The sequence below is a fragment of the Salmo salar genome, chromosome 23 (genome assembly GCF_965601325.2).
Source record: "Salmo salar chromosome 23, fSalSal1, whole genome shotgun sequence".
Classification (NCBI taxonomy): Eukaryota; Metazoa; Chordata; class Actinopteri; order Salmoniformes; family Salmonidae; genus Salmo; species Salmo salar.
In genome coordinates this window covers 41,492,235-41,505,629 of record NC_138313.1, presented here as the reverse complement: position 1 = coordinate 41,505,629, position 13,395 = coordinate 41,492,235, and the positions used below count along the sequence as shown (strand labels likewise).

The 13,395-nt window shown below is 43.6% G+C and overlaps 1 protein-coding gene across 1 annotated transcript in view; it reads right to left on the bottom strand.

The window, feature by feature from the left end:
• The window catches only part of LOC106584631 (phosphatidylinositol 4-phosphate 3-kinase C2 domain-containing subunit alpha), a 67,738-nt gene that overhangs the window by 2,216 nt on the left and 52,127 nt on the right, over positions 1 to 13,395 (bottom strand). The window contains exons 21-31 of the mRNA XM_014170115.3: positions 12,801 to 12,893; positions 11,995 to 12,124; positions 11,540 to 11,676; positions 10,906 to 11,075; positions 7,395 to 7,551; positions 6,624 to 6,733; positions 1,550 to 1,757; positions 861 to 985; positions 509 to 626; positions 283 to 364; positions 102 to 211 (exon numbers count right to left, since the gene is read on the bottom strand). Of these exons, the coding sequence (XP_014025590.2) occupies positions 102 to 211; positions 283 to 364; positions 509 to 626; positions 861 to 985; positions 1,550 to 1,757; positions 6,624 to 6,733; positions 7,395 to 7,551; positions 10,906 to 11,075; positions 11,540 to 11,676; positions 11,995 to 12,124; positions 12,801 to 12,893 (1,440 nt within the window). The remainder of the gene's footprint in view (positions 1 to 101; positions 212 to 282; positions 365 to 508; positions 627 to 860; positions 986 to 1,549; positions 1,758 to 6,623; positions 6,734 to 7,394; positions 7,552 to 10,905; positions 11,076 to 11,539; positions 11,677 to 11,994; positions 12,125 to 12,800; positions 12,894 to 13,395) is intronic.

Here is a 13,395-nt window from a genome sequence, read left to right as displayed (position 1 = left end):
ATCTGTAAGGCTGAGGATAAGAAATAAATTCATTATAAAAATGGCAAAAGTTTTGAGTGGTGCGCTAGTTAGGATTGGGCCCTGTGAGCCACCGTACTCACCAGGTCCCGGATGTGCATGACCATGATAAAGAGTGTGCTGTTCCTGTAGGACACGGACAGCTTCACCTCCCCCTCCACTCTGCCGGAGGTGGGACTCAACGGTGGCGTATCTGCAGAACAAATCACTCTTTAAAAACTCTAGTGGCGACAATGGTCATATATAGAGTGGGCTCAGGTTTACCTGGTGCTCTGGCCGTCGCCTCCAATCCTTCCGTCTTGTCGTCTCTCGCGATCGGATGGAAGAATGTATAGATAAGATCACACTGATAGAGAGAAAATGATCAGTGAAAATGAAGAGCTTTGGGCTTTTAACTGGTGTGTGGATGGATAGATGGATGTGGTGGTTAGGTGGGTGGGTGGTTAGGTGGATGGTAAGGTGGGTGGGTGTGTGTGTGTGTGTAAGTCACCTGTGTGACCTCTGTGGAACTCCTCAACAGGTTTTGAACATAACCGTTGAGCTCAATCTTCCTCTTGGCCGCCACGTCCTTGATGTGGGTACGGCCCAGCACCATCCTATTAGGGAACCTAGGAAGGGGATGGGGAAAGATTAGTGCACTAACAAGAAGGGTGCATCTGTGGTACAAGTGGGAGCTACCTTTGGTGTATCTCCCACTTTGGCTTTCTAAGGTCCAATAAGGCAGACTTTCAACCTTTACCACGTCTTTTTGGGAACAGAGTAATGCTATGCCACTTCCAGACAGCCTCAGGTTCTAGGTTCTGCACACATGTCTCTGTCTGTTTGTGTGTGTCTGTGTGTACCCTGGCAGCTTCCACAGAGGGAAGAGGATGCACAGCTTGTTGTGGAGCTCCTGGAACTCATCGAAGGTGCGGAAGAGAAACTGGGCCTCACTCTGCCCCTCTCGCAGGAGCCTCACCACGTACGTCTACAGGAGGTGGAAGAGAAGGAGGAATTTTAGCTCATCTTAGTCAGAATTCCATTAATGTTGTGACTTCTCTATATAATTTGATTTACACAAAGAACTGTGTATGCCAGACTTGTGTTCTTCTCGCATCCTATAGGAAAGCTAGGCCCTGTCAGTGAAGGAACAGTGAGACCATGGTGTATGAAAACACATCAGTAGACATGAATATATGGCCCTGTCAGTGAAGGAACAGTGAGACCATGGTGTATGAAAACACATCAGTAGACATGAATATATGGCCCTGTCAGTGAAGGAACAGTGAGACCATGGTGTATGAAAACACATCAGTAGACATGAATATATGGCCCTGTCAGTGAAGGAACAGTGAGACCATGGTGTATGAAAACACATCAGTAGACATGAATATATGGCCCTGTCAGTGAAGGAACAGTGAGACCATGGTGTATGAAAACACATCAGTAGACATGAATATATGGCCCTGTCAGTGAAGGAACAGTGAGACCATGGTGTATGAAAACACATCAGTAGACATGAATATATGTACGTCTCCGGTTGGAGACTCACGTAGTGCTTGTCGGGGTTGTATCTCTTCTGGAAGGAGAAGATGGAGGCATCGCGGATGCGTCCCTCCTGCTTCAGCGTGTAGGTCTTGGGGGAGAAGGAGAGGATGGGTTCGTCGTTGGACGGCAAGCCAGAGAAGCGCAGCTGGGCCAGGTTGTGGATGAAGAAGTTGAACTTGGTGGCCACGCTGCCCAGGCTGGATTCGATCAACCTGGAGGGAGGGAAAGAAGGTTCAACTTCAGACAAAAGGGAGTATGTTGTTGAATGAATCTATTACACAGAGGGAGAAGAGAGACAGGAGGTAAATGGTAGATAACATGGCTAATAGCAGCATTTCACATCAATGTCGTACTGGGAGTTCTAAGGCGTTCATGATGTTATGCTGTGGTGATCTATCTATATCTATACACACACACTAGATAACTAACAGGGGGTGCTGTTTTGAAGCCACTGTAAATCCATCTTGGTACTCCACCACCATTGTAAAAACGATTTGGGAAGCTATAAAAATACATTCGTCTACATTTGTTTTTGCCACATTTATTCTTAAGGAATCAAAAAAATATAAACATTTTTTGGGGATGAAACATTGAATTTCACATTACTGCTATAGAAACACATTGAATAACAGATTCGCTACATGGAATAAAAAGTACCAAAAAAATCTAAAGGAAGTTTGTTATTTATCCCTTATTTTAGGTAGTAAACTTTCTCCATATATACACTTCCATTCATTTTTCAAACTGGCACTGGGGATATTCAGGTGGGTCTTGTGGGCGTCCCATCATGTCTGAGAGATTCTCAGCTTTTCATAGACTGGTCATATTAGTGTGTAGCCCAAACCGATCAGACAGAAGTCATATAAGTCTTGTCAGTGTCTTAGAGCAAAACGGAGAACACCATTGTGTTCGTAAGTCTCAGCTTTCAATAGATGATAGTTTGTAGGCCAAACCATTCGGACGCTACAGACATTTTCGTGAGAGACTGAATATCGGGATGTCTCATGGTCTGACAAACACAGCTCTAGCTCTGCCACCTTTCACCGCAGATGCGGAAGGGCGATATCGGCAGATTGATACACAGCCCATGCAAAAAAACACAGATCTCTAGCATAAACAGACAGATTTGTATGGGGATTTTTTTTATTATGTTCGATTTCTAAGGGGGCGCAACCATGAAAGGCCAAGGGTTAAAGTAACACTTTTTAGAAAGTACTAATGTTACTGTCCTCACTACAACAAAAACGTATTTATATAGACATTTAATTTTGTCCTTGAAACATTTAAATGCAATAATATAGAATTCAATTAATTCCTATGGGGACTGCTTTACTGGCTTCAAAGCCTCTCATTAGCCAATACATAGTATCAGCAATCCAGGTATCATTACATTTTTATTTTATAAAAACATTTTTAACAAAACAGAACATACAAAGACATCACACCTGCCCAGACCCTGTGGTGGTTATTTCTGTATTATCAAATGAGGAGAAACAAACTTATCACACAAGTCAGAGTTATACTTAAACTAAATCTTTATTCACTTATTAATAAGGGAGCAGGTCAATACAACACACACATACAAGGTGAATTGAGTGCCTGAATAATACAGAGACCCAAGAACTGCTTAGTCTTGGTTGGTTCCACCCCTCCCCAGCAAATCAAGGCATCATAAGCTTCCTTGTTTTCTTCTTGTGGCCAGGTGTATCGGGTGATAGCGGACAAACAAGTGATAAGGGCAGTTTCGTTTACTCCCTTCTCCAAGCTAGCCTTCGTTCTCTTCTACAGTGAGGGAAAAAAGTATTTGATCCCCTGCTGACCACTCGAAATGCAAATCAATTTATAACATTTTTTACATGCGTTTTTCTGGATTTTTTGTTGTTATTCTGTCTCTCACTGTTCAAATAAACCTATTATTAAAATAATAGACTGATCATTTCTTTGTCAGTGGGAAAACGTACAAAATCAGCAGGGGATCAAATATTTTTTTCACCTCACTGCATCTCCCACAGCTGTGCCCTTGGAAGATAGTAAATGAAAAGGATGGGCTGAAGAACTGTGGTCACTTCTCAGAGGCTCTTTGTCATTTGCCGTGTGATCAGGTTACTCAAAAGCAGAGAGACATTGAAACAATACAGGTCTACCTGTTCCTCAAGCTTATCTCTATCTCATGTCCTTGACCTCAAGACCAGCTGCGGGGAGTGAATGTGGAAGAGAAGAACCATCCTCTCTCAGAAGCACAGCATTGGCACTAAAGAAATATCTTTACAATTTGTTAAGCATATTAAATGGTTAACTATTAATATTAAACAAATCAGGTAAATAGTGATTTCTCTCACAACCCTTCTCCAGGGCCCGCATTACTCTCTGCCACATGATGTCAAAACGCACCATCATGTTTCTATCCATCACCCACACACTTTCAACACTTAGATAAAGCATTTGACCTTTCCATTGTGTTAATGACGGAGGATTGGTGGCAGTCCAGGGTTTATATACATCATTGTTATGCTGCCACCAGCTGGGCATTGTGGGGAAAGTCGACAGTTTCCCACTATTTCATTTCAGCCAAGTTCTATTTTATTTGAAACTTCTGATTGCCTTTTTCAAGTGAAACTAATTCAAGCTACTAAACAGAGTAAGAGTTAAGGATGTCTTCTTGTGCATTTAGCACTGTAAGGCAGAACAATGACTGTGACAGAGGCTCAAAGTGGAGCAGTGCACCTTGTTTCAAGATATTCATCAGAGAGTTTGTGGGAAAACAAACACTTGACAGACAGTACCTGGTGAAGATGATGGCCTCTAATATAATATATTTTGTTGAAGGTAGATTGCACTTCCTATTTGGCCTTCTTTTGAAGACTGCTCATTAAGAAATGCTAGCGGCCATGACTCAAGCCAAACAAGTTGTCTTGAGGTTGTGTTACGTTTGCATTTCGTACCCTGGGAGGTACTGTTGTTTGTCCCTCCTGAGTGGTGTTGCAAAATTCCTGGAACTTTCAATAAATTTGCTGGTTTTCCCGAGATCCTGGTTGGAGGATTCCCGGAATCAGGAGGGAATAAGCAACCCTAAGTCATCGTCGCAAATTTCAGAAAATAGTCACTTAAAATAGTTAGAATTAAACTACGATAAATCAAAAAAAAATCTGTCATTAATTTATACATTTTTGAAGAGGTCTTAGTCGCGCTATTTTACATCTAGCTAATGTTTTTGGTGCAGTATTTCCCAAGTGAAAACATTTGCAGGACAAACTAGACGGTGCACTGCATATAGTCAGTCGAGTGGGGAAAGTCTGGCTGCACGCTCAAGACTGATTGCTGAGAACAATAACATGTCTACAACTTCCTCATCAGCAGTCAAAGTATCGTAAATAAAGCACAAGCTACATGATGTTTATCAGTGCCCAAAATCACTAGCTGGCAAGCTAAGTTCCAACTCCCTGTCTGTCAATGAAGCTAGCAAATAGTAGCTAGCAAGCATATTGAGCAGCCAGACCACAATCAGCTTATCAAGTCCCTGGCGAGTGGCGACGTGTGCTTCAGTGCCATTTTGTTTTTTACAACTTTCTCACTATCTATTAATAACAGAGTATGCGTCTGTCTGGCAGTGTTTCATATCAGGTCGGGGGAAAAATAAGATGCTCGCAAATGGGTTTTGGAATATTGACAAGTTGCAGTTAGGTGTGTTCTGATTGTTTCAATTCTCAAGTGATTGACACTAGAGTCAATCAGCCAGTGGCCAACCCATGAAGGGTTTAGGGCCAAGGGATATTTCAACATAACATTGGCGACGTGTTGTCTTATGTAAACAAGTCCGAGGGGCTGCGTAATGGGCAGGTCTGTCTCACTCTCAGGAGGTTCTGTCTGCGATATGATTGGATAGAGCACATGCAGCTGATTGCACGAGAGAAGCAGCTGTTCCTGGGCATGATTGTAATCCATTGTGACACAGTCACTCAAAAAGTGTTTTGTGCGAGAGACTTTATGACCAAAACAATCCTATTAACACTAGAATGAATGTTTCTGACCAGGGGTTGGAACCAGAATTATTTTCCAATCATTTAGTTCTGAACAGAACCACTTTTTTTCGTTCTGTTCCACAGCAAAAAAGTTCTGAACCGGTTCAACCCCCCTCCCCCCCAAAAGTAACGCTTAATATCCTTCCTTTCTGTTCCTTTTTGTTTTGGGGGGAGGGGCCTTGACATTAAGTTACTTAACCAAACTTTGTGGATAGAGCAGCTTTCTATGGCGTGGGCACGTTATTTACATGCATTGGACAGACAAGCGTAGGTCGCAAGATGCGACTGAAATTTTGCAGGTGGGGAGAGTGCGAAAGAGGGTGGAGGAGGATGGCTTGAAGCGCTGGGCATCTTGTTATGACATGCATTATCTGAATAAGGCCCACAGAATTATACCTACGGAGGACCGGCTTCTATGGAGGAACGTTGAATGTCTTTGTTGGACCAAAACTAGCTAGCTAGCAAGCTTGTCTGTAGAGAGGCACCAGAATAATAAAAGAAAAACACATCTTACCTTTTTGTAGTTAATAAATCCAATGTGATATGTGATAACTTTAGTATCCATAACTAGCTTTGAAAAAGTTAATCCATTCTTCTCTAATTAAAAATATCTCTCCCCAATTTCTGAGTCACACTTGTAATGTCAGTAATAGTCTAGTAGAGGGGGAGGGGCAGGAAGCTCACAGAGGCAAAGATTTTCAACTGGCAGGCAGACACTGGATTAAGTTTGAGTGACAGATTGACGTCTTTGCATAGGCGCATTGTTGCATTTTTTGTCTGACTGTAAAAAAAATGCCCAGAACGAAAAATAACATGAATGACCGGTTCCCATGCTTTTAAAATAATGCTTCTGTTCTGAAACAGTATAGATCACATTCGTTCCCGGTTTTGATTCTGTTCCTCAAAATATTACGTTATTTTCCGGTTTGGTTCCTTGTACCAGTTCCAACCCCTGTTTCTGACTACATCTATGCCACATAGGCTGTTTAAAACCAGATAAGTTGGTTCATAAGGGTCAGTTGATCTTTAATATATGGTAATATATGTGTCTCTATGTACCTGGTGAAGAAGATGGTGGCCTCTGCGTCGGTGGTCTGGGGCTGCAGAGCGTCGTATACATACTTCAGGTCCTGATTTCCCGTCAGCTCTGGTAGGCCTGACAATGTCATCTGTCAATCACACACACACACGAGAATTTGTTTTGCTTTGAGACAGTAAAAAAGGGTTTTATAATTGCAAATGCAATACATTATAATGTACAACAAAATGATTTAGTAACAAAAGACTATAAGAACCAATGATTTGAGGAAGGTAATACTGTAGCCAGCAAGGTTTGATTTGAGGCTAGAGTAGAGCATTTGAATCACTAAGGTAAACTCAACAAATTCCTTAGACCAAGAAGAGGGCTCAAAATTTCCCAGGCAACAGGAGAGTAACCATTACCAGTTATTGACTGGGCTGGCATCACACTATTAAAAACACTTATTTCATGAAGCAGTCTCTTTGTGACCCATCCATCCATCAGTGGTCCTGTGACTGATCTATCTTTCAGCTGTCCTGTGTACCTTGGCCTCCATTGGTGTGAATTATTTATCTTGCAAACTCAAGAAATGCCAGGTAAATTCCTATAAAAGGTCAATGTAGTTGTACGACTTGAACTTGGTCTTAACTAGTCTGGTCCCAGATCTGTTTTTGTTCCATTTCCGACTCCTTTGGTCGTTGTCACGTTAAATGTTTGGCATGAAAACAACCATAGGAGTAGGCTATACAGTACATGCTGATATGGGACCAGGCTAGAACTGGAACTTGACAGAGAGTTTTAGTTATTACCAGGGAGAGCAGGTTGAGGATGAGGCCTGAGTGTTTGCGGATGAGGTTGTAGGCCTGGGAGCACAGGTCCACAAACAGCTGGAAGCGACTGGTGGGCCTCTCTCCCCCGTTGATCACGTAGGCCATGTCAGAGGTAAGCACGAATGGAGCACGGTCCCTGGGAGAAGGGGAGGGAGAGAAAGGCTCAATAAAACATGGGACACATGTAAATGGTGAGCATAGCATTCAGTCTGGTATAAAGCTGGAATCCTTAATGGTGAAACTGCCACGTCTGTTTGCAATATTACAACAACAAAGTCACTACAAACAACAAACTAAGTTTTCTTCCCTCAGACACTGACGTGCGATAGAACAGCAGAATATCTACTGCACATGTTTATACCACGACACTCCTCACCTCCACTTCGTCAACAAAACAAAAACAACAGCGGTGGGGCGGACAGTGCCACTGTTTCCACCCACTGCAGAGTCCATCTTGAACCAAGCTAGGCCTACATGTCATTTTGTATGGACAGCTGAGAACAACATGCAATCTACTTTCTGGTTTCCCAGGTCTAAGTCAGAGAAAGAACACTCAGGCCCCATCTTGAGTGCAAATGGTTCTCAGAGCACATGTCCTTGTTGTCAATAAACCTTTACTTCTAGTATTTTAACTAAACACACAGCTGACTTTTACTAAGGAGTGGGAAGAAACAGTAAAAGTTAGGGGGGAGGGAGTGAGGGAGTGTGATAGAAGAGTAGTGGGTCAGATTTCAACCCATACTAGCACTGTTACATGTGTTCTGGAGGAAGCAGCTTACCCATGCTAATACTGTTACAACGTGTGTTCTGGAGGAAGCAGCTTACCCATGCTAATACTGTTACAATGTGTGTTCTGAAGGAAGCAGCTTACCCATGCTAATACTGTTACAACGTGTGTTCTGGAGGAAGCAGCTTACCCATGCTAATACTGTTACAAGGTGTGTTCTGAAGGAAGCAGCTTACCCATGCTAATACTGTTACAAGGTGTGTTCTGAAGGAAGCAGCTTACCCATGCTAACACTGTTACAACGTCTGTTCTGAAGGAAGCAGCTTACCCATGCTAACACTGTTACATGTGTTCTGAAGGAAGCAGCTTACCCATGCTAACACTGTTACATGTGTTCTGAAGGAAGCAGCTTACCCATGTTAATACTGTTACAACGTGTGTTCTGGAGGAAGCAGCTTACCCATGCTAACACTGTTACAATGTGTGTTCTGAAGGAAGCAGCTTACCCATGCTAATACTGTTACAATGTGTGTTCTGAAGGAAGCAGCTTACCCATGTTAATACTGTTACAACGTGTGTTCTGAAGGAAGCAGCTTACCCATGCTAATACTGTTACAATGTGTGTTCTGAAGGAAGCAGCTTACCCATGCTAATACTGTTACATGTGTTCTGAAGGAAGCAGCTTACCCATGCTAATACTGTTACAACGTGTGTTCTGGAGGAAGCAGCTTACCCATGCTAATACTGTTACAATGTGTGTTCTGAAGGAAGCAGCTTACCCATGTTAATACTGTTACAACGTGTGTTCTGAAGGAAGCAGCTTACCCATGCTAATACTGTTACAACGTGTGTTCTGGAGGAAGCAGCTTACCCATGCTAACACTGTTACATGTGTTCTGAAGGAAGCAGCTTACCCATGCTAACACTGTTACATGTGTTCTGAAGGAAGCAGCTTACCCATGTTAATACTGTTACAACGTGTGTTCTGGAGGAAGCAGCTTACCCATGCTAATACTGTTACAACGTGTGTTCTGGAGGAAGCAGCTTACCCATGCTAACACTGTTACAATGTGTGTTCTGAAGGAAGCAGCTTACTCATGTTAATACTGTTACATGTGTTCTGGAGGAAGCAGCTTACCCATGCTAATACTGTTACATGTGTTCTGAAGGAAGCAGCTTACCCATGCTAACACTGTTACAACGTGTGTTCTGAAGGAAGCAGCTTACCCATGTTAACACTGTTACAATGTCTGTTCTGGAGGAAGCAGCTTACCCATGCTAACACTGTTACATGTGTTCTGGAGGAAGCAGCTTACCCATGCTAACACTGTTACAATGTGTGTTCTGAAGGAAGCAGCTTACCCATGCTAACACTGTTACAATGTGTGTTCTGAAGGAAGCAGCTTACCCATGCTAACACTGTTACATGTGTTCTGAAGGAAGCAGCTTACCCATGTTACAACGTGTGTTCTGAAGGAAGCAGCTTACCCATGCTAACACTGTTACATGTGTTCTGAAGGAAGCAGCTTACCCATGCTAACACTGTTACAACGTCTGTTCTGAAGGAAGCAGCTTACCCATGCTAACACTGTTACATGTGTTCTGAAGGAAGCAGCTTACCCATGCTAATACTGTTACAACGTCTGTTCTGAAGGAAGCAGCTTACCCATGCTAACACTGTTACAACGTGTGTTCTGAAGGAAGCAGCTTACCCATGCTAATACTGTTACAACGTGTGTTCTGGAGGAAGCTGCTTACCCATGCTAACACTGTTACATGTGTTCTGAAGGAAGCAGCTTACCCATGCTAATACTGTTAGAATGTGTGTTCTGAAGGAAGCAGCTTACCCATGCTAATACTGTTACAACGTGTGTTCTGGAGGAAGCAGCTTACCCATGCTAACACTGTTACATGTGTTCTGAAGGAAGCAGCTTACCCATGCTAACACTGTTACATGTGTTCTGAAGGAAGCAGCTTACCCATGCTAACACTGTTACATGTGTTCTGAAGGAAGCAGCTTACCCATGCTAACACTGTTACATGTGTTCTGGAGGAAGCAGCTTACCCATGCTAATACTGTTACAATGTGTGTTCTGAAGGAAGCAGCTTACCCATGCTAACACTGTTACATGTGTTCTGAAGGAAGCAGCTTACCCATGCTAATACTGTTACAACGTGTGTTCTGAAGGAAGCAGCTTACCCATGCTAATACTGTTACAACGTGTGTTCTGAAGGAAGCAGCTTACCCATGCTAATACTGTTAGAATGTGTGTTCTGAAGGAAGCAGCTTACCCATGCTAATACTGTTACAACGTCTGTTCTGAAGGAAGCAGCTTACCCATGCTAACACTGTTACATGTGTTCTGAAGGAAGCAGCTTACCCATGCTAACACTGTTACATGTGTTCTGAAGGAAGCAGCTTACCCATGCTAACACTGTTACAACGTGTGTTCTGAAGGAAGCAGCTTACCCATGCTAATACTGTTACAACGTGTGTTCTGAAGGAAGCAGCTTACCCATGCTAATACTGTTACAACGTGTGTTCTGAAGGAAGCAGCTTACCCATGCTAACACTGTTACAACGTGTGTTCTGGAGGAAGCAGCTTACCCATGCTAACACTGTTACATGTGTTCTGAAGGAAGCAGCTTACCCATGCTAATACTGTTACAATGTGTGTTCTGGAGGAAGCAGCTTACCCATGCTAACACTGTTACATGTGTTCTGAAGGAAGCAGCTTAGACCCCCGCAGGTAACATTCTTACCTTTTGAAGCTGCCGAACATCTGGGCGTGGCCCAGAAACTTGCCAAAGTCGATGTGGAACATGTGACCGGTGGAGCGCAGCATGATGTTGTCGTTGTGGCGGTCGCAGATACCCAGCACGTAGGTGGCCACGCAGCAGCCCGCACACGAGTAGATGAAGTTCTCCGAAGCCTGGACACACACAGAAAGGGGCAGAGAGTCGTCGTCAGATACACCATCATGCCGAGCCAAACCAAACTGTGCTGGATTGGATTTCTTTGGTTCACATTGCCCTCTTCAGCACTGTTCCAGCAACTATGATGGATGTGTAACCAGGGCAGCTCAGAACAGCTTGACTTGGCGCCATTCAGCTCAGTGTGAAAAGCCTTACAGTATCTTGTTCTCAATCCAAAAGGAACTCGGAACTCTGAGCTAATGCTCAGTAGAGATCTGCATATATAAATTGGGACTTTCTGCTGAATCATGCATTGATATCAAGGACAAATCAGTGTGTAACATATGCATATTGAATACAGACAAGAAATAAAGAGTAGAAGTCATATCATCAGTTGTTCATCTTCACAACCTTACCCTCTGTAGGAGTCTGTGTTAGGGTTCAAAGGTCAGAGGGTAAAGTTTCGGGGTCAGACAGTTACCTTGTCGTACTCGTCCTCAGCAGGGTTGTACTTGCGGAGCCACTCCGCCAGGGGCTTGTCCTTAAAGGAGCCCGTCACTCCGTACTCTGCCTGTATTTTCCTCAGGGTGTCAGAGGACGGCACCAGCTCCACCATTCCTGGCAACACACATACAGAACCACGTCAAAACTGCAAGCATGGCATGAGTACACATTTAATTATAAATTAGTAAACCGGATGTAATATGACGTAGAGCACCAAGTTCATCAGCAATCATCTAACAATCACCCATTGAAATATGGCCGCGACGGTGCAGTGGCATCCACTTTGAAGCTAGTTTTATAATGGCCAGAATGGCAGAATCAGAGCCACAGAGGTTGTGTTGTCATGGGGACAAACAGGTTTCAGTAAGTTTCCTTCAAATCAGAATGATTTAGCTGGTGATTTGAGTGTGAGTTCTAGTCTGTGTGTAGTACCGTTGTCTTTCCCGGTGGAGATGCATTTGAAGTTGACGATGCGCAGGTCCAGTCCCTCCTGAAGCCAGATGCGGTCCATGACCCGGATCATCTGCAGAGCCAGCATGTCCTGCCTCAGGTCTTCTCCCACCTAGTAGACCACACACACATTAGTTACCATTCACAGAGACTTATTATAATATTCTCATTAAGGAGTTTCATTCCATCTGTGTGTCTGCAAGTCTGGTCAAACAAAGACTCCATACACATTCTATCGTCAGGGTCTGGTGTTATATTATGCCAGCAGGTGGTGCCGTTTCAACTATGAAAGACAATGCAAACGAGTAGTAACTGATCTCTTCCCTATGGGGAAGATAATGTACAAAGCAGCGTTGATATTAAGCTGTTATAGCATCAAAACACAAAGGGATCTCTTTAGAATGTATTCCTGCATTCCTTCAAGCTTCAAATACTCCAGAAGGAATGGTGAAGTCTGCTGTAAGTCATGCAGAGAATGTGTTCTAGAACGTGTCAAGGTATTTCATGGATTACTTAGTATTACATTTGTGATAAATTGCTTGTCTATGGAACTTTGCATCTTTTCAGAGACTCTGGCTCCTTAGAAATAGGATCTAGTCGTCTAATCTGATAGCTATTCTATTTGTATGTGTCGGCCCCCATTCACAAAACGTGGCCAGAATAGGAGTGTTAATATAGGATCAGCTATTTACAAGGCAAAACTGGTCCTAGGTCAGCACTCTAAATATATCCCAGGTGTGTTTAAAGTAGGAATGCTGATCTAGGATCAGCGTGTCCCAGCCACCCACCTTGAACATGACGTTGATCTCCTCTCCCAGAGGGTCGGAGTTCACCAGGGCCAGCTTCAAGGGCACCGCGTTGGAGTTGAAAAAGGAGCACGACTGTACATACACACATGCGCAAACACACAAAGAGAGAGCCTCTGTGGTTAGTTATACAAGCCTTCCTTGGCCCCTGGGAGCACTAGCCTGCTTTAGGGAGACAACGGGTGGATTTTATTCAATGAGGGGGCATCGCCTTGGCTTGTCTGGTACGAGATTGTGGTCAGATACACCGCTGGGCAAAACACATACTCCAACAACAAATACACACCCTCTCATATACAAACACACTTGCCCAGCGGTGAGAAACGTGGCCGTGCGGATGGAGCAAAACACTCAGACAGGAAAAGAGGAGCAATCGGGGACAGGGAAGAGCGCGCACACACACACCACACACACACCACACACACCACACACACACACACCACACACACACCACACCACATATTGTATCCTAGTCAATGGCCTCTTACAATAGAGGTGGTGGGGTAACTGATGTGACCTGTAGATGAAGTGCCAGTCAGCATTTGGATGGTAGAGGTTATGGTGACATCACCAGTCA